This window comes from Halichoeres trimaculatus, unplaced genomic scaffold, assembly GCF_033239565.1.
Source record: "Halichoeres trimaculatus isolate MK-OKI-2021-1 unplaced genomic scaffold, fHalTri1.1 fHalTri1_scaffold_11, whole genome shotgun sequence".
Lineage (NCBI taxonomy): Eukaryota > Metazoa > Chordata > Actinopteri > Labriformes > Labridae > Halichoeres > Halichoeres trimaculatus.
This window is the reverse complement of record NW_027437189.1, coordinates 9262489-9287771: the sequence shown is the minus strand read 5'-3', so window position 1 is coordinate 9287771 and position 25283 is coordinate 9262489. Positions and strand designations below refer to the sequence as shown.

The 25283-nt window shown below is 43.5% G+C and overlaps 1 protein-coding gene across 3 annotated transcripts in view; it reads right to left on the bottom strand.

Annotated features, from left to right (window-relative positions):
* Positions 1-25283, bottom strand: part of zbtb46 (zinc finger and BTB domain containing 46) — an 85491-nt gene that overhangs the window by 32737 nt on the left and 27471 nt on the right. For 2 of the 3 annotated variants that reach the window (XM_074681396.1, XM_074681395.1), the window contains exons 2-3: positions 23722-23945; positions 22631-23570 (exon numbers count right to left, since the gene is read on the bottom strand). In XM_074681396.1, coding sequence (XP_074537497.1) covers positions 22631-23570; positions 23722-23907 — 1126 coding nt within the window. In that variant the 5' untranslated portion in view covers positions 23908-23945. The remainder of the gene's footprint in view (positions 1-22630; positions 23571-23721; positions 23946-25283) is intronic. The other variant, XM_074681394.1, reaches the window with a different exon arrangement.

The window sequence follows — 25283 nt, the reverse complement described above, 5'->3', positions numbered from 1 at the left end:
GAGAAAGATGGAGAGCAGAGGGAGTGTAAAAACTGGCGCGATAGGAGAGTGGAGCCGAGTGAGTGTGTGAGATAAAGAGTGGGCTAATGAAAGGTAGGGTGAGGCTGAGCGAGTTGGCGGGTAGGAGGGAAGTCGTCAGAGAGAAAGAGAGCGCGAGCGGGGGAGAGGTCTGCATGGGGAAAGAATGCTGGGTGGGGAAGGAAGGCAGACACGCAGGGCTTTGTGCTAAAAGCTAAGAACGGGAGATGGAGAGGCTGATGGAGAGAAGGAGGAGGGAGGTTATGTCTTGGCTTTATGCACGCTCAGGGGAGGGAAGTGGTGGACGGCGTGTGCCCAAAAGCCCCGTCCAGCGCGGTCCAGGGTCGAGTTTGGAGGGTGAGGTGGGAGAGGGATGGAGGGAGTAAGAGGTTGAGAGGAGAGATAATGGAAAGTGGAGGAGGGAGGACAACAAAAGGCTGAGGGTGGGGATGCTGTACAGAGCCTGTGGGTTATTGGTGTGTGGTTTAATACCCTCTGACCAGCTCACAAGCTCGCTCAGGGGGGGGGACTAACTAGTCATAATGACTTCTTTATTGCTCCCTGGAAAGGATTTTAAGAGTTTGACAAGCGAAAAAGTTGGCAAAGGCGAGTAGTATTTCCAGCTGGAAAATCTAGAGTGGATTACAAAACTATAAATGAAAATAGGAAACTAAACGTTAAGGCAAATGAAATTCAAATTGGACACAGGAGGGGGATGATTGTCTCCATCTTAAACCCAAATAGCACTTTCCATGGCTGAAGTTTCATCACCTGCTCATGCTTGAAAGAAAAAATTAGACCGGACTTCATGCGTCTTCAAGCACACCATGACACACAATGAAAATGTTCAACATGTCTGAGTTCACTGACACACACTGTAGGATGTACAAACAAGTGTGTGCACCTGCTGTCTGCACGGCAGGTTGTGTACCGTCTCAGTAAACTTAAGAAAGTCGGGTTTGTGCCAGAAAAAGAGACAAATGGCTCAGGCCTTTCACCAAAATGCTCTCACTTTGACTCCAGAGTTTGTTATCCTCCTCATTTCCTCTGACGCCTGGCTGACTTTGAACTGAAGTTTTGAAGAGATTCTTTCTAGTTTCTCCACTCTTTCCTTTTCATTGATAACTCAATTTTTGCAGATAATCAGGCTGTATTGTACAGAGTGTTCTTTATAATATTCTCCATTTATTCCAGATTTGTTGGCAGTATGTTCTAAGTGCAGGGAGCTTTCATAATTCCCCCCAAATTGGTGTCACAAAGAAAGACACAAAAATGTGTGTTTGAAGAGATCGTTTGAACTCTCAAATATCTTTTTTAGGACGATTACACCCAGCTGGAATAAATGGGTTTAAACCACAACAGATTGATTTTTACTTTACAGTATTTTAGATTGCGAGCATCAAGACACCTCTGATGACTCTAAGGCGCTCAAAGATTTCTCCCTTTTTATTGTTTGACCTTTGCAGTCTTCAGATGATGAAGAAATGCTCCACAGACCTCAGGAGCACCCGTCAAGTGACTGCCAGCCAAATGTACAAGAACACAACAAATGAAGATGCAGAGCGCAGCCACAACAGGCGAACAAAGAGCAGAGGAGTAGAGGTTCTCCACAGTCGGTGTCACTGTGCTCCATCCACGCAGGGGGGCGAGGGAGGGGTTCGGGGTCTGTTCGGGGTCTGTTGCGTGTCCTTCGTGGGGCATTATAGTGCACAGTAAGGCCGCCCAGTGACCACAGAGTATAAGAGCTATTGCCCCCCTATCCCCCCTCTGTGTTTCTCTCTGCTCATCTCTCCCATCTTATAACATTAAGACTGTGCCTCTCTGTGCTTGTATCCTTGGCAACCTGCCTCCAACAATGGAGAGAGCTCTGGCCTCAGCATGGGAGGAGTGCAGTGCCATGGAGAGGAAAAAGCAAGGGCGAGGGAGATAGTGGGAGATGGAAAACTGGCAGACAAGGCAAGGCAAGACAGAAAGAGACAGAGAGACAGAGAGGGAGCGGGCTGCAGCGTTTCACAGGCACAGGCGCGTTCAGGTCAAAACGAGGGAACTGAGCGCGGGGTTAAACCAGGGGAAGGAAGTGAGACAGATGAGACGTGGATGAGGGAGCCAGACCTGCACAAGCTGCGGGCTTAGTGTTAGTGGATCATCGGGAGATCTGTGTCAGTCTTAAGCTGATAAAAGTTGGATATATCTCAAGACCACAGCAGGAAAGATCTGGACCCTGAACCTCACAGCGCTCCTCACGCCTCTCAGCTGTCCAAAGCTTGTGAAGATGCCACCCTGTTTGACGCAGATCTAATTCCCTAATCAGGGTTCCTGATCTGCCGCCAACACTGAGCTGATAAGGCACAGGGATTGTGTCAATCCAAGTTTGCTTTTACAAGTTTTGATTTTAATCTTTTCAAAGCCGATGTGTGATTGATATGTTTCGTGACCTCAGGAGTCTTCACAACATTTCTGAAACAGTCAAATGTCCAGATCAGAAGGTGGAGATTTTCAAGGGACATTTGGTGGACAAATGAAAACTCTGTTCTGCAGGAGGACATGTGATACAAAATTGTCACAGCACGCTTCCTCTATGTGATAGCAGTGGATGAAATCGCAGAGTGTGGACAGAGGGGGAAAACCAGGGCGAGGGATGCATGCATACAGAGGACTGTGTTCATCTTCTCTTCCCCCCACTGCTGCCGAGCCCAACCATCGAGATTAATTGCTTATGATCAAATCAGCCGAAGCTGTGCAAATTAAAGAGCTGTCCCCACCCCAACCCCCACTCCTCCCTCACCTCCACAACACCACCCACCCACCCACCCCGAGCCAGAAGCAGTGGACAGTGGCTGTGACAAGCCCCGGCTCTTATTCGAGCCTACAAACGTGTCGTTTCTCTTTCCCTGGAGAAGAGCACAGAGCTCAGAGAGGGCCCGAAATGGAGCAAGGGGTCAGTCAGACACTGGACACACACATGCATGCACACACAGATACACACACACTTAGAGAGAGTCATCGCCCTAAGCAGCACTACTGTTATCTCACCCAGCTTCTTAAAAACTGCTCCCTTCTCTGCTGCTCTCTCCCACTCTGACTCTCTCATTAAGAAGCCATTAGAGAAAAGGGCAGCGTGAGACCACATGACCCCTTTCTAACCCCTGCAACACACCCCTGGAAGGAAGGAGGGGGTGGCATGAAAAGCCAGAAATGAGGGAGGGAAGGAGAGAATATGGGTAACGCATAAACAGAGTCGGTAAGAGAAAGGGGAGACAGAGGAGGGAGGTTAAATATGAGGGGGAGGAAATGTGAACAGTGACAACCAGACAGGGGGGCAGACACAGATAAGCAGTACAATTATTCAAAATTAAGTCATTTTTCAGGTATTTTCATTGAAAAATTTAGGAGCCGTTGGTACTTCAACTATTATTTTGAGGGAATTTCCAATAAAAAGTTTCAGAAAGTTTCAGAAACTTCCAATGACTTCTAATCAAAATGTTCTCAGGAACTCGTGTTTTTCTCTTTTATATAAAAGAAAATTTGCTGGTTTTTTTATTTCAAACTGAATATATTTGCAAAAAAAAATTACAACTTAAAAAAAATTTCAGGGAAAATTTTCAAAAAATCATTTGGAATTTCTCAGGACTTATACTTAAAAAAAAAAAAAAACTTTGAAAAATAGAGAATTTCTGAACACTCAGTGGAATTCTTTGTTTAATCTCGTATGAAAATTTTAGAAAATTTTTGGAACTTCATAGGATTTTTAAACTATTTCAATCACATTTTTTTAAGAAATTGCTGGAAATACTCTAAATATTTTTCATAATCTTTTTTTTTTTTTTTTTTTTTTAGAAAATTTTCTTCCGTCTTCTGGTAAAGGGGTCGTTTAATGAGATAATACATAGAAAGAAAGAAAAAAATATCCTCATTTTGAATGGCTAGATGTCTCAAAGATAGCTGATGTGCTGTGTTGCCTTTAACTCTTGTTATAAACAGGATGAATTCAGTCCTTTCAATGCATTTTAGGTGGAGTTTGTTGGCAACAGATTATATTAATCAACAATCATCAATGGGAGAGGAGTCTTGTTTTGAACATGGTTTTGCACTCATTAAGCTTTTTTCTAACCAAACATTCACAACTTGTTTCAAGGTGATCGGATGTTGCATTGTGCTCAGTGGAAGAATAAAGATGACAAAAACACGGCAGATCGGCGAGGTATGCATGAGTCACATTGGAGGAGAGAGGTAGAGTGGCGTGTGATAAGTATGCAGCGACTCTGGGAGAAGGGGATAATTTGGGAGTGGAGGGGAAGACGGCTAGGCTGCTTCCTTAGTCGGACACAGGAATGCAGAGCGGGCGGATCCCTGCGTGTGTGTGTATGTGTGTGCTTTTCTTATGTGTATGTGTGTTTTTTTTGCTGTTGTTGTACCAGACAGGAATCCCTTACCCCCACAGACTGCTCTGGCTCCTCTTATCATAGCCTGAGCAGAGGGGTACAGGAGGGAGGGGGGCTGTCCCGTGTTATCAAACCAAGTCTTAACCCCCACCTGCACACACACACACACACACACACACACACACACACACACACACACACACACACACACACACACACACACACACACACACACACACACACACACACACACACACACACTAAACCTTGAAGCTTGGTGTCTCTGAGGTTGGAGGAACCATGGGAAGGACAAACTGTCTAACCACGAAAGGGAAAGAACCTGCCAGGGTCACAGACAATTACACTACATACATATGCAAACACACATTTAGTGTCTCTACCGCTTTCTCACGCGCTCATCTACTTCAAAACTGAAACAATCTTCCACTTTTCTCAACAGTCATCACCTTGCAGTCCTGAAGTATCATTTTCTCTTCCAAGACTTCTTAAGACTTCTCAAAGTATTTCACTAAAGGTAAAACAACGTCTCAACTTAAGGATTAGTAAATAAAGGGCGTCTCTGTGATAGGAGGTCCAACCCACAACCAGCTAATGCAAAATTCAGTGATACTGACTCAAGATGGCGATTGATAGAGGCTGAAATAGAGTGTGGAGGACATCAAAAAGATCAGATGGAGTGCTTCTTTGTATGCTGCTGCTGCTGGTGTATGAGGGTAGCGAGAGGAAAAGAGGAGCAAAGAGGGAGGAGAGGTGCAAACAATGAGGACAGGCAGACATGCAGGTGATAAGGGGCGAAGGGGTTGGGGAAAGGGAACAGAAGCAAGCGGGGACACTTTTTGTAAAATATGCCTCACATCTAATAACAATGTGCAGAGGATATGGAGAGAAGAAGTTCAAGCATCTTTAGATTCAGGGTAATTCTCTGCTTACACCAGAGAAGTAATTAAAGCTTCTTTTGCATTACCAGGTGGAAGTCAGTGTAAATGACATTAAGTAGTTTGGCTTCTGAGCTGGTAGCAGAGGTGTAACAGAGGCTAAGAGGTGCTGGAATACAAATACTCAACATGTTAAATTCTAAAAACAGGAAAACATTATGATGACAGAACATTGCTGCGATGTTGAGGTATAACCTCAGTGTGCAAAGGGGACAGCAAAGAGAATCTGAACAGCTGTTGATTTAATCCAGAAAAAAGATGAGTGTTCAAAAACTTCCCAAAAAAAACAGTTAAAATGATATAATCATCATATCTATGGAGGGGTGTTTCAGGTCCCAAAAAACAGTTTCTATAACCAGGGATAAGGCCGCCTTTGAATGCTGCCCTGTCTATGCTTCATCAAGGGATGGGTACATTTCACATTTGAAACAATGCAGTACCAAGGACCTGGCAATCAGTAGTGGTACTCAATGGTACTAATGTTCTGTACTTTTTTCTGTTTATGTGATAAATATTAATTTGTTAAATAATAAAATCTCTGAGTTTTTGAATTTAACACATTTATTTCTCAAAATATAAACTTGTAATGTTTATATATGCATTACAACTTATTGCAATGCATCTAGGAACCTAAACAAGGTAGCATTCGGTTTTACATAAATCGGGACTCAGTACTACAGACAGAATTCGGTTAGTGCCTATAAGAAGTACCTAATTCAGTACCCACCCCTGATTGCACCAGACCCCACTGGCTTCTCTCGTAGGGGTTGGGTCCCCAAGAGTATGAACCCATGTCACCCTTTCGGGCTGGGTCTGACCAGGCCCCATGGGTGAAGGCTGAGCCACCAGACGCTCGCCTGTGGGCCCCAACCCCAGTCCTGGCTCCAGGGTAGAGCTCCAGTGACTCTCCAGTCAGGATAAGCTGATCCCTGTCATCTTTCTTCATAGGGAGCCTATGACTCCACTTTTGTTGTCCCTTCACCTAGGACCAGTTGTCATGAAAAACCCTACCAGGGGCAATTGCCCAGAACAAAACAGCTGCTGGGATCATTGAGGCACTCAAACCCCTCAACCACAATAAGGTGGCAGCCATGGAGTCTTCCCATAGACTGTACAAAACATGGACGTAGTCTCGCCGACGTCACCCGTCTGTTTCTGAAACAAAAAATGAAGCACATCGGCTATAGCGGCCATATTGGTAGTGGCAAGGGCTTCGCCTACAGCCATAGGGTGCCTGTCGGTCACGTGACCCTCAGCTGTGCCTCTTATTGGGGGAGCTCTTATTATCCTCTGAACGGCCGTGTTAGAAAAAAATTCACCCCCCGTACAGTGGGCCAGTCGTAAAATTAGTAGACAGGAGACGTTTTTGAACCAGGCTGTAAACAGGTTAATTTCTGCTTTAAAAACAGCTTTTTTTAGCTTGGTGTGTATGTGACTTCCACTACTTCCAGAGCCAGCCTCAGGCGAACACTCGAGAAACAGCAGATTTTAGCACTTCTGCATTGTCTCATATTCTCAGACCGGAGGTTGCCGCTTGAGTCTTCCTTGGAGCTTAAAGTAGCGCCTCTGCTCCTGCTCCTCCAGGTCGAGATGAGGTAGAGGATGCCTCCCTGGAAGCCTTTCTGGGAAGATGTTTCAGACATGCCCAGCTAGGAGGAGAAGAACAGTATCTCTTAGTGGCCTGGGAACGCGTTGGTAACCCGCCGGTAAGAAGAGCTGGTGGAGGTGACTAAGAACAGACAGGTGGTCTTCGCTGATGACCCTGCTGCCTCTGCGATCCGGATAAGTGGTGGAAGATGATTGGATGGATGGATGGATGGATGGATGGATATCTTCAAAGTGACATGTTGATCTTAAAGAACACTAATAAAGCAACATCAGCATTGATTAAAAGCTTCCTTATACGCCAAACTGCCCACTATCAGCGGCTAATTGCTAACTTTGAATGTAATTCAGCTTCATGGGGATGTAATTCTTTTTTTTTTTTAACTAAAAACATCTAATTAGACTCAGAGTAAACCAAAAAGTAATGGCTGCAGGTCAGAAAACCAAAACAATGAGCTGAAAGTTGTTAAGAAGCTTCAATTGAGCAAAGAGAGCCGCAGTGTTTGCTGACTTTAATCTGACTACACACGAACAACAGAACCTGGAAGTTTTGGTCTCACAGCCTCGCACACACTGCAGCTCACAGATCTTAATGATGAAGAGGAAGTCACCCACAGGCTGCCTTTATTTGAAGCCACTGGACACAATATGAAACTCAACACACACACACACACATACACACACATACACACACATGCATGGTGCAAAAACAGCAGCCATAGCTCCAGAGTAGGATGTGAGTTTAAACAGAAGTGACAGTGTGAATTTTACGGGATGGAAAGGACATTTTAAAAAGACAGAGGGAAGGAGGGACAGAGGCTGAAGGAGGGGACAGATAGTTGTGAAGGACAGATAGAAGCTTCCAGGACTGTTTTCAACGCCTCTATAACTATCAAACCCAAAACGAACCACACACAAATACACACGCACACACTTGTATGTACACAGCCCAAGCCATAATTGTCCCCTGTGGTGATTTTGGCCTCTCCCTCCTAGTTTCTCATTGCTGTTGGCCAACTCCTCTGTGTCTTTAACACTTTCTTTTTTTCGAGAGGAGGAGGAGGAAGAGGAGGACGAGGGGGGGTATTTCACAAGAGAAGGAACAAGGGATGAAGGAGACAGAGAGGTCTAAAGGAAGGAGGTGTGGAGGGGTGTGACGGCGGAAAAGGGGGAATGGAAGGAGAGAATGAATGTGTAAGAGGAAGGGAGACTTTGCCCTCCAGCGGGAACACTCCCACGATTGTGTGTGCATGTGTGTGTTTCTTTGTGTGTGTGTGTGTGTGTGTGTGTGTGTGAGCTGAGCCTCGGCCAAACCGACACACCCACAGGCTGTAGACCTCTATATCCTGTTCGGGTTGTCCGTTTGTCCAAACATCATGCACCCTCCTCCCCTTTCTCCCCCTCCTCCTCCTCCTCGACTCTCCCCTCTCTAACTGGTCTGACGGGGGTAGAGGCCGCTGAGGGAGTGGGTACAGTAAATAGAACAAAGCCACCTTTCTAAAATAAACAGAGCGGGAAAGAGGAACTTCAGGTTGACTGAAGACGGGAGAAAAACCCAGCCAGAGGCTTACTGTAAAGCTGTTTTTTTATTCCTGAGGTTAAACTCTTCATGAAAGTTACAGCTTTCTGCTCCTTCCTGTCAGTCAATCTGCCAGTCAGTTTACCTGCCACTCTTCCTCACACACATTCATCGAGATACTCCGGCTGCTCGCGCTCGGCTAACTCTCGTTGAATGCTGGGTACAGGGTGACACACGTGGCACGGCGAGCAGTGCTGCCAGACTCGCGTCTACAGGGCCCATTACTGGCTATCAGATCAGTGGAGGAGAGAAGCATCCCAGCTCACAGCACATCACATCTCCATCTCATGTCTCCAAGAGAAGAGCTGCAGCAAGGATCTCCCATACAGCAAGAGGAGGTGTGGTTTGTCTGAGAGGCACAGATTTCTCAAGGAAAGAGGAATCAAACTTGTTCCATGCATGTACGCGACGTGCTGCATGATCACAAAGCTATGATGATGTGAGGCGCCTTCACTCAGGATGTATGTGTCAGTGATTTTTCACCACTTTAACCCTAATGTAACTCAAAATTCCATACTACTTTACCAAAATTGTGATCTAAAAGTACTTTTTTAGTACTAAGACGTCACTCTAGGAGAAAAAAGTCATCATTTTTTTAAACTAGCCTCCAAATATCTAAACAAAAAAACAAATAAACATAACACACAAATAAGAATAAAAAGGCAAAATATTACTATCACTTATATCAAGAAAATGTTTGTTCTGTTTTTCTTTTGTTGATGTAATTTTGTTCCTAAGTTTGGGGTTGCTTTGCTTATCATCATTCTGTAAAAACATTTAATGCAAAGCTAAAGGCACGCAATTTTTGATTTTGTCTGATTAGGTGTTTATTTAATCATTTTGTGAGTGAGGGGGCAGGTACCATCAGATTTTTTCTTCTTTCTGCTCATTTTCATCAATTTTGAGATTTACTTAGTATTGTACTTATATTCTTATGTCATCATGAATGAAATAAAGACAAACAAACAAACAAAATATCTGCCGTTCAAAAGTTGCATAAAGCATCTTTCACATTTTTTCTCAGCTATGTCCCTAAAATTTCTCAAAGCTACATGTCCCTCACAGTGTAAAGTTTTCCATGTCTGACGAGGGGATTGGAGTCAGGAGATAATAATAAAATATTACTGCAGAAGCCGGGGATGGACATGGGGGACATTATTTGAGGAACATTTTGTTGCTTGCTACAAAACTTAAACTCAAACAGCTTTGTGTGCGTGACCCAGCTTTTTGTGTTTGTCTAACTTTTGCCTAAACAAGATAGTCTAATGATTAATGGGATACATTCGTATGACTTCTTACGACTTCTCACAAGTTGAGCACACCAAGCCAGATTACAGCAAAAACAAGGGTGCTGCAACAACTCTCAGGGAACATATTCCACCGAATGGAAAAGCATAAACTGACTGGTGCACCTGCAACGTAAGTCAAGAAAAGTGATTTCCGTTAATGTGCAGTGCAAGATATGTGGTGTTAAACACTAGAAATACTACACTGCCTGGCCAAAAAAAGGTCGCCACCAAAAAAAAAAAAAAGTCACACACTGTAATATTTTGTTGGACTGCCTTTAGCTTTGATTACGGCACACATTCACTGTGGCATTGTTTTGATAAGCCTTTGCAATCTCATAAGATTTATATCCATCCAGTGTTGCATTAACTTTTCCCTAAGATCTTTCATTGATGATGGTGGAGTCTGACCGCTGTGCAAATCCTTAAGATTCTTAATGGGGTTAAGGCCTGGACTCTGTGGTGGCCAATCCATCCGTAATAATGATGTCTTATTGATTTCACCAAAAGTTGAAGTGATCCCCGGTCACTAGGGCTGAACGATTTTGTAAAATAATCTAATTACGATTTTTTTTAGACCAATATTGAGATTGCAATTTAGCATACGATTTTGGGGTGGGGGCGTTCATCTTCTGCATTGTTCACTTAACACAAGTTTTAAGTTATTCTATAGTATGAATAACACAACAAAAAGATACTATCAACATTTAAACAAGTCTTTTTTGCATTTCTTAGTTGAAAGAGAAAGTTTTTCTGACCTCCAGTTGTCAGAGTGACAAACCATACAGAATAAAGTGATCAAGGGGTATGACTCTGCCAGCCACGATCATGCTATTGGGAGAATCTTTGTAGCTCACCCTTCTCAAATAGACAAAGATCTTTTCCACGACCACGGGATGTGTCTTCCATATGGTTGTTAAAGAAATGAGAAGCAACTTATTGCACCAGTTGGGGTTTAATAACTTGTTACCAGCTGAAAGATGATCTTCCATGCAGTAAATTCAATAGGAAGCTCGTACCTATTTGCTTAGTTGAATCCAGGTGGCAACTTTTTCTTGGCCAGGCAGTGTAGTTTGATGCTAAAGCATGTGTGTTTATAGCCATGTTAGCACGTTGTTGTGACAAATCCAGAGCGTAAATTAGCCTGCTAATAAACAAAATACTAGCTTGAGGTATGCTCCCATTGAGTTTTGTGGAAAAAGAAGGTTTGATGGAAGAGATGATGGCGCGTGTCAAGCTGGAGTAGGAGCCACTACCACGGAGAACAACAGCTTAAAGAGTGAGGAAAGTGTTTGTCAGGTTTATGACTACAGACCAGGAGGTTCGTGTTCAGTGGACCCTTTTTTTTTGTTTATGGTAGTGGAAAAAAAAAAAACTAGAAAAGCACTCAGAGAGCACAGACCTCCACCAAGCATATTGTGATTGTCACCAACTCTTTAGTCCCACTTTAATGTTATACTTCCTTTCAGCAGACTGTCTCCTACAATTTGGTGTTAGTTGCGGGTTTGTACAATAATTTGTTATCTGATAGTGTTGAAAATTATGATGACCCAGTACATATTTCATATTCCAGATCTTAGTATCCAGAATATTGCCAGGATCTGGATCATACTTTTACATCTGTCAGAAATTATAGTGATCTTGTCTTGTTTTGTTTTGCAAAGCAATCTGACCATTTATGGTGGAGTTACAAACACATATGGTGAAAACGGCCCTATCTCACAATGATAAAGAATCCTTTAAAAAAATCCTGGATCCAGATGTTGATCCGGATCACCTCCAAAATGTTATCATTTCTTTCTAACCCCATTTTGAACATTTCCTGAAAATTTCATCAAGATCCATTCATTAGTTTTTGAGTTGTGTTGTTCACAGACAAACTCTCCCAAAAACATGACCTCCTTGATTGAGGTAATAACAATTATTTGTGAGTAGTCCTGTATTCGTTCATTGGTTTTTTTTTGAGTAATCTAGTACAGGGATTACTGTAAATTTCCATCCCAGTGTGATCTTCACAAAGTGATGTCCAAAAAAGCAACCAAGGACAGTTTCGCAAACAGACGAATGTACAGATATCTCCTTTTTCAGCCTTCAGATCTTCTCATTCATCCTGTGACACATCACTCTTTTAAAAGGCATGACGTAAATGCTGTCATCCCTTGTGTGTGTGTGAGAGAGAGAGAGAAAGAGGGTGTGTTTGTGTGTGTGTTCTGCAAAGTTAACCACATTCACTGATAAATCTATGTGAAGACATTTTGGGTTATGATGTGACGGAGTTTGAAGAGTTAGTGTGTGTGTGTGTGAGACGTGTGTGTGTTGAAGTGTAGGGGTGGGGATTTATCTCAGGGGGTACTATTGCTGTAAATGTTCAACCACAAAAACCTCTTGACCCACCCACCTCTGCACGGTGCCAACAGGACATCCTGTCAGGATGCATTCTGGGTAGTTTGGTTCGTAAACCTGAGATATCTTGACAGCATGACGTGTGAGTTAAAGCACCAACATTTTAAAGTGAAATAAAGGGGAAGTACAGGTATTTTATGAGAGGTTTGTGGATGTGAGAAAGGGGTTTCATGTGTATGGTTGTGTGTGCATGACATGTGTGTGGTCATTGCTGGAAAAAGCTCACACATGGGCCCAACCCAGGTGCACTCAGGGTGGGATGGCTAATCTTTAACTCCCCTACACGCATGCAAACACACACACACACGTTCAATCCTCCTTCACTTCTCCACCCAGCAATTCTTCTCTGGCCTGTTCCAGGGGCAGGAGGTGGAGAAGTGGGGGGTGTTGACGCTTTGGAAAAGAGCCATGGTCAGGAGATGGGAGGGGGCAGCTTCCTGTCCAAAATGGCTCTTTTAAAGCCAGAGAATTATAAATAGAGCAGGTGTCAGTATTGAGAACTGAGAGAGAGATGGAGAGTGCTGCGAGAGAAAAAGACAGACAGCAAGAGTGTGAAAAATTGTGTGAATGTGTGTGTGTGGTATGGTGTGATGGCGTGGTGGTGGTGGTGGTGGAGTAGGAGAAGAAGAAGAAGGGGCTTTTAGCTGGTGGACTGCCCACAATGTCCACCAGGATGTGAGGTCATATGACAAAGACGGCTGGTGGGCGGTGAGAATTGATTGGTTATGATGGTGATAATTGAACTTTTTTTCTTTAATCTAGTCGGGGCTTACAGAAAGAGGAGAAAAGGGGAATGAAATCCACAAAAGAGAAGAAAAAAAAGTCTTCAGCTCTGTAATATGCACAACTGAGGGTGGAGTGACTGTGGGCACAGAAAAGGGGAAGGAGAGGATGGAATGAGAGGGGGGAAACTCAGGGAGGTGGGGTGAGCAGGCCACAAAAGTCAATAGGGTGGGAGGAAAGGGCTGAAATCATCTGTGCAGTCAAAGAGGACAAAGAGGGAGAGCAAATAGGGGGTGGGGGAGACGCACAGAGAGGACTGGAGCACAAAGACAGCGAGAGACAGAAGAGATAATAGAGTGGCAATGGAAAAAGTGAGAAAGATGAACCAGAAGTCACAAAAAGGAAAGAAAGGAAGGAGAAGACAGCGAAAGAGAGGCCTAAAAATGATGTAGTTATCCAACCTGTGCGTGTCAAACAGCAAGCCTCAGCGTAAGGGGTTAAAAAATTAAGTCCACACAGTCTGAAATATTAAATCTATTTTGGTTTTTAATGAAGGAGGAGTGAATTAGGGAGGAAATATGAGAGTAGATTATTAAACTGAGGTGAGAAAAAGGGAGAGAAAACGCAGAGAGAAATGTGCAAGGGGTGAGGGGGGTTGAAATGTGTTCAGGTGTTTTAAATATTAAACCTATTTCAAGTTTAATGAAGTGCAAATACTATGGGGAGAGTCTTAACTGGAATACAGAGAGGAAGGGGGCGAAAGGGGGATCCGATTCATTATTTCAAGTGTTCACCTTTAGACTGCCGAGACTTAGGGAGAGGAGCGTAGGGGAGGGAGCGGAAAAAAGAGAGGAAAAGTTTGTGCAGAAGAGCAAACTAGAGGGCAATTTCAGGAGGACACAGGTGAGTCCAGGAGGGGGACCGAGCTGCACGGGAACAAGACCAGGCGGGCAGCACTTGAACGCTCGGTGTGAAAACAGAAAGAGGTTCCAGGGAAGGATGATTTCACTTTTAACATGCACTTGTGTGTGTTTTTTTTATTACTGTGTGTGTGTTAGTGGTTGAAGAGGGGGAACTCTGAGGCCGCAGCTCAGAGAGGAAGAGACTCAGATAAAGATGTTGGATTTTCAAAAAAGATCTCGATGTAATCAATGTGCAACAGCTAGAGGGAAATGGAAAGAACAGCCCACGTGTGATTGAACTGTTCACGTCTACATAATCACATGCTCTAAGCTCTGTGTGTGTGTGTGTGTGTGTGTGTGCGTGTGTGTGTGTGTGTGTGCGTGCGTGCGTATGTGTGTGAGAGACAGCGAGAGAGAGAGAGAGAGAGAGAGAGAGAGAGAGAGAGAGAGAACATCACACCGGCCATGTACCGGATTGCCAAAATCCCCCAAGCTGCCACAAAAGGTCACCGTCTCTGTGTGTACGTGTGTGTGCGTGTGTGTGTGTGAGGGAGAGATTTTAATACCAGGAAAAAAAAAAAAGAAAAGAAACAAAAAGTATTTCCAGAGCTGTTATAATGTGGGATGAAGATCAAGTCGGTGTTTGCCCCAACTATACAGGAAGTAGGAGAGAAATCAATCCTCCACTCGAGTTTTCAGCAGCTCTCGTTTCTTTTCTGTGTGAGACTTAATGCACCATTGAGTGAAAGGGCCCTGTCTCCAGAATAAAACATCTTTCAGAGAGCATGTTTAAGTGACTAAAAACGAAGCGCTGTGTGTTTCATGTGGTGCTTCCTGGGGATATTTATCTATAAATAAAAGTGTCGAATAATGTCTGGAGTTTACAGGAAACCAAGACATAAAACATAGAGATGGGTTTATTTGATCCAATACTGAAAAGTGATACTAGCAGGTTATTTCATTTGGGTTAAAGTCACACACACACACACACACACACACATATATAAAACAGACAGTTCTGGCTCATCAACTCATCAACGTAATGTGTTTCACCGTGACATGGAGCAGTCAGTCTTCATGCAGTCAAACTAAGCACATGAACAAACATCACATGTCCACATGCTGACAACTGTTGTCACTCGTGTTTCTGATCTGAATGTATAGAGATACATCGGCAAACTCTGGATACCTCTTTAAATACACCATGAGCTGGTAAAATACAAAATTAGAATAAGGTGGTTTATAAAGTGCTGTGAGCTCTGTGATTTGGTCATTAGTTGCTCACTTCCTGTTTGTGATGCTAGCAGCAGCTACTGCTTCTTTGTATTCTTTCAATTCGTTTTTACTCCAGTGACAGCTTTTAAGGTTACTTCAATTTTTTGTGTTATAACTTTAAGACTATTATCATGTACATTAACACCACTGACTGTATAAAGAGTGGACAGCGTGGCTCTGCCGTTTACCATTGTAAGGTTTCGAGGCCAAAATACCCCCGACACGGGTGCCGCCATTGGTAGCAGTTTATCAGCCAGAGTCTGCGCAGTAGAGACTGTGAGGGATTCTGGGAGAATCTGAGTGGAGCTGAGTGACATAAATAATAACTTTTTTTTTTCTTTCAAGAGTCTAAACACTTCTTGACTCTACCTCCCTTCATATTTTAAAATCCCCGAAAAACATACACAAGAACGGCAGCTGTCAATCATCGTTAAACATAATGTAAAGCCTTGTTTTTAACCTCTATAACTAATGAAAATATTACTTTTCAGGAAAAAGAGGACTTGAATACAAGACAGCCAAATAATATCTTCCAGCCACCACAATATTTGGACGTGAGAAACATTTCTATGAGGTGCATTAATTTTCTAAAGTTTGACCACAGCCCATCTGGAATGGCTGGAGAGAGATTTTTTGACCTATACTGCAGCCAGCCACCAGGGGGAGCAATTTTCGTGGCAAACTCACTTCGAACCAAGCAAGGTGAATTTTTTTTTTTTTTTTTTTACACCATATGATTCACACCTGTGATGCAATTTCCGTTCTGCGTTAGTCATGACCAATCCAAACTCCCACTTAATGTGTCTGAATACATAAATCTGCTGAACAAGTAAAAATAAGTTACTTTTATCAGTTCTTTGAACTATTAGAATAACAAATAGACAAATAATATTCACTTTACAGTCTGATTACCTTTTGGCTCTATATGCCTCCCCAATTAACATAGTGTCCATTGAGGCTATGTCCACATGTAGTCGGGTATCAAAAAAGAATGTATATAAAAATACTTTTGTCCACATGCAGCGGGCAAATCCAGCTTGAGGCATGTCAAACCCATATTTGTCAGTGTTTTCAAGATGTTAAACTATGCCAGCCAATCAGAATGAGCCCCCGTCATTCAGCTGTGACGTTTGAGAACCGAAAACTCTGTTTACTGGAGTTTTCCAAAATCTTCACTTTGGCCAGAGTTTTCAGAAAACATTGTTTTTGGTCACCTAAAGCTGCGGTTTTGTGTGGATGACAGGCGTAAATGTATAAAAATCTATGCAGTTTCCCAAATACCTCGCTACATGTGGACATGGCCTAAGTCCAGAAGTACCAGGAACTTTTAGCTCTCTTTCAAGAACTGAATGGTTCCTGTGGCAGAGTGTAGTCAAGGGGTGGCCCACCAGTCAGAGACCAAGAGCCACAAAAATTACCGCGGCACTACGGAAAGACACATCACACCCGTGGTCTTATAAACGCACTTCCACTGACACATAAACAAAATGACATAAAATGAAAATCAATACATTTCCAATTTTCAAAGCAAGAGTGTTTCTGTTTCAATTCGTATTAGAGAAGAGAAAGTGAAACTTAAGTATCAATCCCAACTGATCCCAACGTTGGCATCTATATATATTTTGTTTAGACTGATTGGCAGACAACTACTCATTACTATATATATTTTTTTATGAATGGATCGACCACACACCGAAAGGCAAAGAGCCACATGCGGCACGTAAGCCACAGGTTGGCCACCCCTGGTGTAGTCTATATTTCCACTGAGGTGTAAAATCCACATATGGAGTTATTAAATCAAGCAAAAGTTATGTTACTGTGGACTTTGTGTGACTTATAAAACAACATGGACACCCTGATCAAAAACATTCAGCATCGTGGACCCTGTCCCCTGAAGTACCTGGACCTTTGGCAAGTACAAGCAAGGGCTTTCTGGGGTTGATTAATTTGCACTTTAGATCTCTGCTTCTTAACATGCTCCTGTGGTCAGCCGAGCAGCATGCTTTGACATTCCAGGAAGTGTTTTGCAAAAAAAGGAAAAGCACATTAAAACTATATTAGAGGAGGTTGGGGTGAAGGTAACTGCTTGACCTCTGATCCATGAGAGGGAAGACTCGTTCAAACGGACTGCTGCGTCCTTAAAATGAGATGTGATTGGTTCGGAGTGATGGGACGTAAGCTGATAACAGCTGGGGGGGTATGACTTCCATGTCTAGCATGAACTAACACAAGTCTTCGACGGCCTTTGAACCTGTCGTGTCGGTAAAGATGTTGTATTTAAGTCACGTCACACAACAGACAGCACAGAGTCTAGCAACGACAACTTTTTTCTTAATCTTAGTTTAATATTTTAACTACTCTATTCATTATTTAGTCTAAATTTTCTCAAGATGCTCATCTTTTTCCAACCCTGTGTTGCAAAACATGAGAGCAAAGAATATTCAATTAAAAGTCAAGAGAAACAGAAAAAGAGCAGCCAGTCCTCACATTAGAGACGCTGGGAACAGCAAATGTCTCACATGCTTTGGTTAATAAATGATCAATTAATTATCATCATTTTTGTCAACTCATTTTCAGTCGATCAGTTAATGAATTACCAGAGCAGAGGCTGGTACAAGGCATCAAAGGAGAATGTACTGAAATATTAAAAAAAGCCTGACGCCTGATTTTCAAAAACACTCCGCCTCTGATACGAAGTCTCTTTTTAATCCGGGTCTAGAAGAAGCAGCGGGGGCCAAACTAAAAATAATTTCAGGTAATTATTTAAAGGCATAAGCAGACAGGAGAAGCTGAGACTATTTAAAACTCCCCTCCTCCAAAAAATGTCATCTCTAATATAGTATTGTGCAGCAAACTCTGAGCACACGATCAGATCACTGGAAAGCAGGCATTGCTGATTTTTTTTTTTCCCTTTCCAATTCATGTATATGATTTCAAATGTTTGTGTCAGCAGACAAGGTGAGCGGAAGAAAGGGAGAGATCAAGCGTTAGCGGGAAGGGAGAAGGAGACAGAGAGGGAGAGGGAAGGAAGTTGAGCGCTTAGTGGCCTCGATAATGTCATCAAGTGAACGCAGCAGATGTTTGCAGGAGAAGGGGATCTAAAGAAAACAAATCCTAATTCCTGCAGCTGTTTATGTCAACACGAGCACACGGCATTTTCATTTAAAAAAAAAAATCTTTGAAACGGCTGCGCGCTAATACACTGAGCCTTTACACAGCCATATATTATCCTTATATTACACAGTAATCCAGCCAAATCCTCAGTCAAACAGCCGCTGCGTCGAGTGTAATAGAAGCAGTTCTAATAGTAAAGCATGGACACCAATCACATACGTATAAGAGTGTGTATGTGTGTGTGAGTGTGTGTGTGAGTCAAAGCACTTCTCATCAATAAAGAATGAAGCAATTAAGCTAATCTCAGACTGAAGGTGCCCTTTCCACTTTATTCCACATCCCTGTAGTGGAAACCAACGACTGGACTTTATGTTCATCGTCCCACTACACAAACACATACCTTCATAGTGACATGTTTGCTCCTTTGCCTTTGTGAAAACTCAAAAAAGATTTATTATTTATTATAATCCTGCTCTGCAATAACAGAAATGACCCTTAACTTCAAAGCAAAACAAACACTTTGGCATAAAGCTTGGCTTTGTTGAACACCATGCTCCCCATAACTCCCTATCATGGGATTTTTGATAACGGGGACTTTAACAGCAAAATGAAAAAATAGTTTCTGATCTAAGTCTGGTCAATTCTCAGCCACATTACGAGTTAGTGTGTGGTAGTGTCCAGATACCAGTGCAATCTCGTTCTTTTCTAACTGAAGCAATATGAAGACCACAGGTACTATATTAACAATGTAAAGCAAATTAAATGCACTTTTTAGAAATATTCAGAACTTTAAAAACAACATTCCAACTTCTGAGTGTCCCTGCAGAAATCAATATCAATATCATACATTTAAAAGGCTGAGTGAAAGATTGAACATCTGGCCCAGTCTGGGAAAATAAAAACACTTAAAACTTAAAAAGTGTGAAGAAATGTAGAAAACTATAAGGTGATAGTTAGTGGTTAAATTCTGGGAGCCAAAATGTGCTTTAGTGCCCCCCTAGTTGGCAAAACACACTAAACTGGCCCTTGGGTGGTAAAAATGCATGCTAATGTGCCGTCTTGTTGGCAAAATTCAACTGCTTAGCCCTAAAACTGTTGTTGTAAGCAGAGACTGTATATAGAGTGGACGGCGTCGCTCCAGTACGGTTTTGAAGCCACAGGTGCCGCCATTGGCAGCAGTTGTGCAGCCAGAGTCTGCGCAGAAGAGGGATTCTGGGAGAATTTGAGTGGATTCTGGTGACAAAAATAATAATAATCTTTTTCTTTCAAGAGTCTAAACACTTCTTGGCTCTCCCTCCCGACATATTTTACAATCCCCAAAAAGATACACAAGAACGGCAGCTGTCAATCATTGTTAAACGTGATGTAAAACCTAGTTTTTAATCTCTTATGACTAATGAAAACAAAACTTTTTCAGAAAAAAGAGGACTTGAATACATGGCAGCTCAATGACATCTTCAGATCGCCTCATCTATCAGACATGAGAAACATTTCTACAAGAAGTATTAATTTTTGTTAAAGTTTGACCACAGCCCATCTGGAATGACTGGAGAGAGATTTTTTGACCTATACTGCAGGCAGCCACCAGGGGGAGCAGTTTTTGTGGCAAACTCACTTCGAGCTGAGCAAGATTACATCCATTTTATTTTTTTACAGTTTATGGTTGTAAGCTGCATGATAAATCATATTATGTGCCTTTTATATAACATATAAACATGTCTTAAAGGAGCTTAGTGCCCTTTTCAGAGGCCAGAAAGTGCTGCAGACCCCGCTTTCAAAAAGTCTGTGCACGCCACTGACTCAATATCCACACCTTTCTACGCCCCATACTGTCTCTGTAATATAGTCTTAAAAAAACCCATAAGTTATCTGGAAATGAAACATCTCAGCAGGAAACCTCTAGTGTGATCAATAGTCATGTTATAATGAGGCATGTCACATCCTGGGTCTTGGTGTCGGCTGTATGGCCATCACAGTTTACACAGACACTGAAAGGAACACAACCAACTCGTTAGCTGAGACCTCGTTAGTGAAATTAGGTACACCTGCTGTGACGAGTCAAGGTACCTGATGAGAAATGGTTCATCAGTAGAAGATTGATTGATGGTGCTTTTGATAGTAGTTTTGGGAGTTTTCAAGAATTCTTTGATGATTTTATCTTGTAACAAAAGTGAAAGTGTTTGTGCGTCTTATTTAGTTTTATGAAAATTCCTTGTTTCTAAACTTCATCTCGACCTGTCTAGATGTTTCTTTTCCCGATGTCTGAAAGTAGCCCTGTGTAGTCATTACAAGCCTTAACCGGAGCCCTACATCACTTTTTAATTCTTCCCATATGCTTGTACATCTGATTCGGATCTCCAACTGCAGGTGTTAAAATCTGGACTTAAGGAGACTTAAGGCTTAAACTCTCAAAAGCTCGTCCAGATCCTGAGTATTTTTGACCCTGACTTGGCAAAAGTAAGCGCCAACAAAAGTCACCTACTCAAAAGGGTTTTCATGTTAAGGGCGTCACATGGAGAGAAGTAGAAAAGCTGATCCATTAACAAAACATCACACCACCTTACGTACAGGCTCCGATAATGACCCACAAAACCTGTTCAGCAAACCCCCTAAACTTTAAGCACACAAAAACCACCTCCTGAGTACTGACTCAACACACAATGAAGTGAAACCAATCCTCACTGTCATACACTACCACTGTTTATCTTCATGTAAGCCCACTGGAAACATGATATTTCACCGCTAAATGGCAAAGTCAGGTCTGGTCTGAAGGAGGAGGTGATAACCTTCCATTACAGTGGCTCTTGTTTCCTAGTTTCGAAACCCATTTAAAAGCCGGATGAATGGTTGATTTTTTTGGCGAACGCCAGGTGAGTGTACACCAGCAGGAACACTACACTTCCTCTAAAGTTTAGGTGAGAAAACAGCCCTCTGGGTAATGGCTGCTTCACCACAGTCAGACTTAAACTCTACCCAGAAAGTGACCGGTGTGTTTAATGGAGCCGTTCTCTTTGTGGTGACACAAGCGTGTGACTCTGAAGCTCAAGACGAGATGTACTCAGGCAGCTTAACAAGGCCGGACTACAGGTTAGAAAATCTGGGTCTGAGGACAGTTGAGGCTAAGCGGACAAACCCTCCTAAACCCACACGGATGCTCCGTTTCCTCAGCCTGTCTTTTTTTGTCTCTGCTTCTCTTTCTCTCATTACCCCGCTCCTTCTCTCCTTCTTTTCCCTCCTCTTGCCCTTTGTAGAAGGTCCTTCCCTAAACCCCAGAGAGAGGGGGAGGAGCCTGGGATGGCGAGGACGCGCTGGTAATCCGTGCAGTGACCCAGGTCAATTCAATTATCCTGTTTTCTTTCGCTGTGCGACGCGTGTGCCCATTTCACAGCCAACTCCCTTAATGCGCCCAGGATTAGCTTCTCTTACTTTTAATGATCTACCTATCGACGCCTTGGGCCCGCTGGTGCAAACATACGCACACACACTTACACACAGAGACAGACGCCTACACGCGCGGTGCTAAGTGTTTTCTGGATGAGTTTTTAGTGTAAAGGAATTCACTGAACTATTCCACGAGGCTGAGGATCAAGAGACACTTTCTTGAAATAAACACGTGTGCCTTGAGTGAGTGTATGTTTTCTTGTTCACGTAGGAGTGTGTGTTACATAAACTGCAGTAAGATGAGGATTGTATTATCCGTCTGAATTTACCTAGGCTTCACCTCACACCCCCAAGATTTGAGATAATCATCTTAGGCCTCACACGTTAGTGTAGAAGCTCGCTAATCTCAACCCCGGAGGTGGAAACTAGGTCATTTATAGCAGTGAACTGTGCGGATGGCTGACATGCACTGAAATATCCACGCAGAATTCAAAAAGGTAAAAGTCCTGCAAGATATCATGAGAGGAACTCAAATAAATAAAACTACAAGATGAAAGTGGGATTATTTTAAAGGTTTCTTCTAAGATAGAAGCAGAGATAAATTAGATTATTCTATGGTGGAGAGTTGAGACCACAGTTTCACCAAATTATCTAACCTAATCTTATTATCTCAGCAGTCATTTGCTAATGACGTGACGGGATAAGAAGGAGCCTTATGAAAGAACAGCAGCTCCAGGAAACACTGTGGACTCAAAGAAGTGCAGGTCGGCTTCTCTTTGGCCTCCGTCCACACTGCCAGGTTAAATCCACCTGTTGTTTTGCGGGTAAACTCATTATCAGACCCACAAATCCACTATAAAAACAGGATTTGGATCTTGGAAACACACGGATTGCTTTCACTGGTGCCAAGCTGTGACCCAATTCGACCGCTCTGTCAGATCTGCGTGCTGCACGATCTAAAGAATCAAAATAAAAGTGTATAAAAAAAAGCAGGTGTGTGTCTTACCTGGGATTTCCTGGCCGTTGTAGTTCCATCCAGCCACAGCCAACATGGACGGCAGAGGAGATCCAGGCCTACTGTCCCGGTCTCTGTCCCTGTCCCGCTCCCTGTCCCAGTTCCTCTCAGCCTGCTGGGTGATATGTCTGACTGTGTCCTTGTTCTTGCGATTCTTCCTCCGCCCTGACCCTAACAGGGGTTGCCAGGATCCGTCTCCACCTCCTCCTGTAGCCCCTCCAGCACCTTGCTCTCCCTGACTCTGAGCCGCCCCCCTGGGAGCGTCCCTGGGATGAGAGGAGGAGGCAGGGGACACCTGTTCTTCTTTGACGGTGACAGGCCTGTAGTCGTGCGGCCAGGCGGGCTGGGAGTCATGGCAGGCTTCCTCCTGGCTCTCATGGCTCTTGGGGGGCTCTTGGTCCTCCTTTCCGTACGTGCTGCCTCCCTCGTGGCAGCTGGCGATGGCTGAGTCCCCAGAAGAGTTGGCGGGGCTGGTGCGGCGAGCCAGCCAAGGAGAGGTGCTTCGACCAGACATTATGGAGGCCAAAGCTTCAGATGCCATTCCCACTATCCCTCCTCCTCCTCCCACTCCTGCTAAACCTGCGCCTACAACACCTCCAGCTCCTGCTAGACCAACTCCTCCTCCACCGCCGCTGCCGCCTCCACCTATACCAGCTGCGGCGACAGCTCCCATTTCAAAGTCAGCCAGTTCGTCAGCCATCTCGGAGCGGATGCTGATGTCCAGCGCGGCCTTGATGAAGCTGTGGCACGCCTGGACGATGTCAGTCATCTGCAGGTAGCTCGCAGCAGACATCACCTCGATGACGTTCTTACTGGTGAGGGCAAGGTGCGCTGAGTACATGAAGTCCAGGATTGCTTTGAAGCCTGTTGCTGTGACTATGTCCAGGTGAGTGACAGTAGTCTGGTGGTGAGGCTCTGCCCCTTTTTTAACCTGGAAAACAAGAAGAGGTGTTTCATTTTATTCCTTATTTGTCCACAACTTGACTTTGGCAGGAAAGCTGCAAGACACAACCACAACAACCAGAGAGAAAACAAGCACTTAACAGACCTCGGCAGTGTCCCTGAGCGGAGCGGTCTCTTACCTGGCAGTAGAGAGTCTTGAAGTAGCGCGAGGAGCCCAGGAGGACATTCTTATGGGCTTTGAAGATCTTTCCATCCACAATGACACAGGCATCACAGAGGATGCCGTGTTGCCTCTGTTCATTGAGCTCACGGAGGAGCTGACGGTAGTGAGAGGAGATCTCCATGTCCTCCTTCCTGTTGTTCATCTGTGTAGCTGAACAAAAGCCTCTCCTCCAAACGTCTGCTGGGAGAGCACAGAGACAGAAAACCAGTTCAGCTCACGGGAAAGTAGAAGATTAAGATTATAGTATGTGGCCGAATTAAACCCATTTTTACAAACTTTAAGATAACGAGGCTTTAAAGTAACGCGCTCAGGTTGACAGAAGTCGCTGAATTCACACCCTGTCCTCAGAATGACGGTTTTCATCTTTATGTAAAGGGGGGAAAAATAAGCAAATTTAGTCGAACCACTCCTTTACACACGAGCCAGGGTGAGGATATGTGAGAAATGACTGTGACATAAAAAACAATGACATCAATAGAAAGCACATCTCAACCGCTGTAGTTTGATGTCTAAAAACAGCCCAGTTGCAAATAGTCAGAAATCTCTGTTTAAACCGTGTCTGACAGGTTCATTTGTGTGCGTGTGTGTGTGTGTGTGTGTGTGCATGTATTTGTGGAGATAGAGTGTGTGTTTTAAGCTCATTAAAAATGTCAGTTAAAAAGCGTAACACTGTCACAAAACAGTTGAGAGGGAGAAAAAAAAAACACCTCATTTAGTACAGACCACTTTACCATTACATTTATCAATAAACACAGCCTCAGTTCCTTGTTATTTTTTTCCACATCTCCCCTGCGACCGTGAAAATTCAATCAACTGTCTAGTTAAGACGAAAATTCACTCTTGAACCTTCACCTCGGTGTTTCTGATCTTGCACTGTTCGGTCTAGGTTGTGAGCACAAAGTATTTCTGAAAAAACTACAGAGAGAAAAAAGAGAGACAGACCCTTAATGACAATTTGTGGATCTGCTCAGCTGTCAGCGAATGAAGTTTCAGCTTTTCAGTATTAATTGACAGGATTCACAGCTGCGTGACGGGGATACAGGCATAATTTATTATGTCTCTTACAAAATGAAAGCCTTGAAAAAGTTCAAGATTTAAATTTTTGGAATATATTAACCCAACTCAACTTCTTGCTTTTGGGGTTTCAGATATTGAAACAAGATGTTGGTGATTTCTGCCCCGGTGTATTCACATCTTATTAAATGTGAGTTCTCTGCTGTATGCAGAAGGTTGAGGCATTTTTAGCTGACACAGAGGAGGGGATTCAGGTGAGGACGGCTGAGAGGGAAACAGACAAAGGGAAATGTGTGTATTGCTAAGTTGAATCAACGAGGTGTCTGAAAAACACAAACCTAACTGCATATAAGCTCCTGTAAACACACACACACACACAGGAGGGAGAAAGCAGAGAATACACACACGTACAGGCAGGCAGTGCATTAGCCGGAGCATTAGCAGCCGCCGCTCTCACTCTAGTCTTGGTGAAGGCTAAATCGCCGGGACGCAGAGTGTTACCAA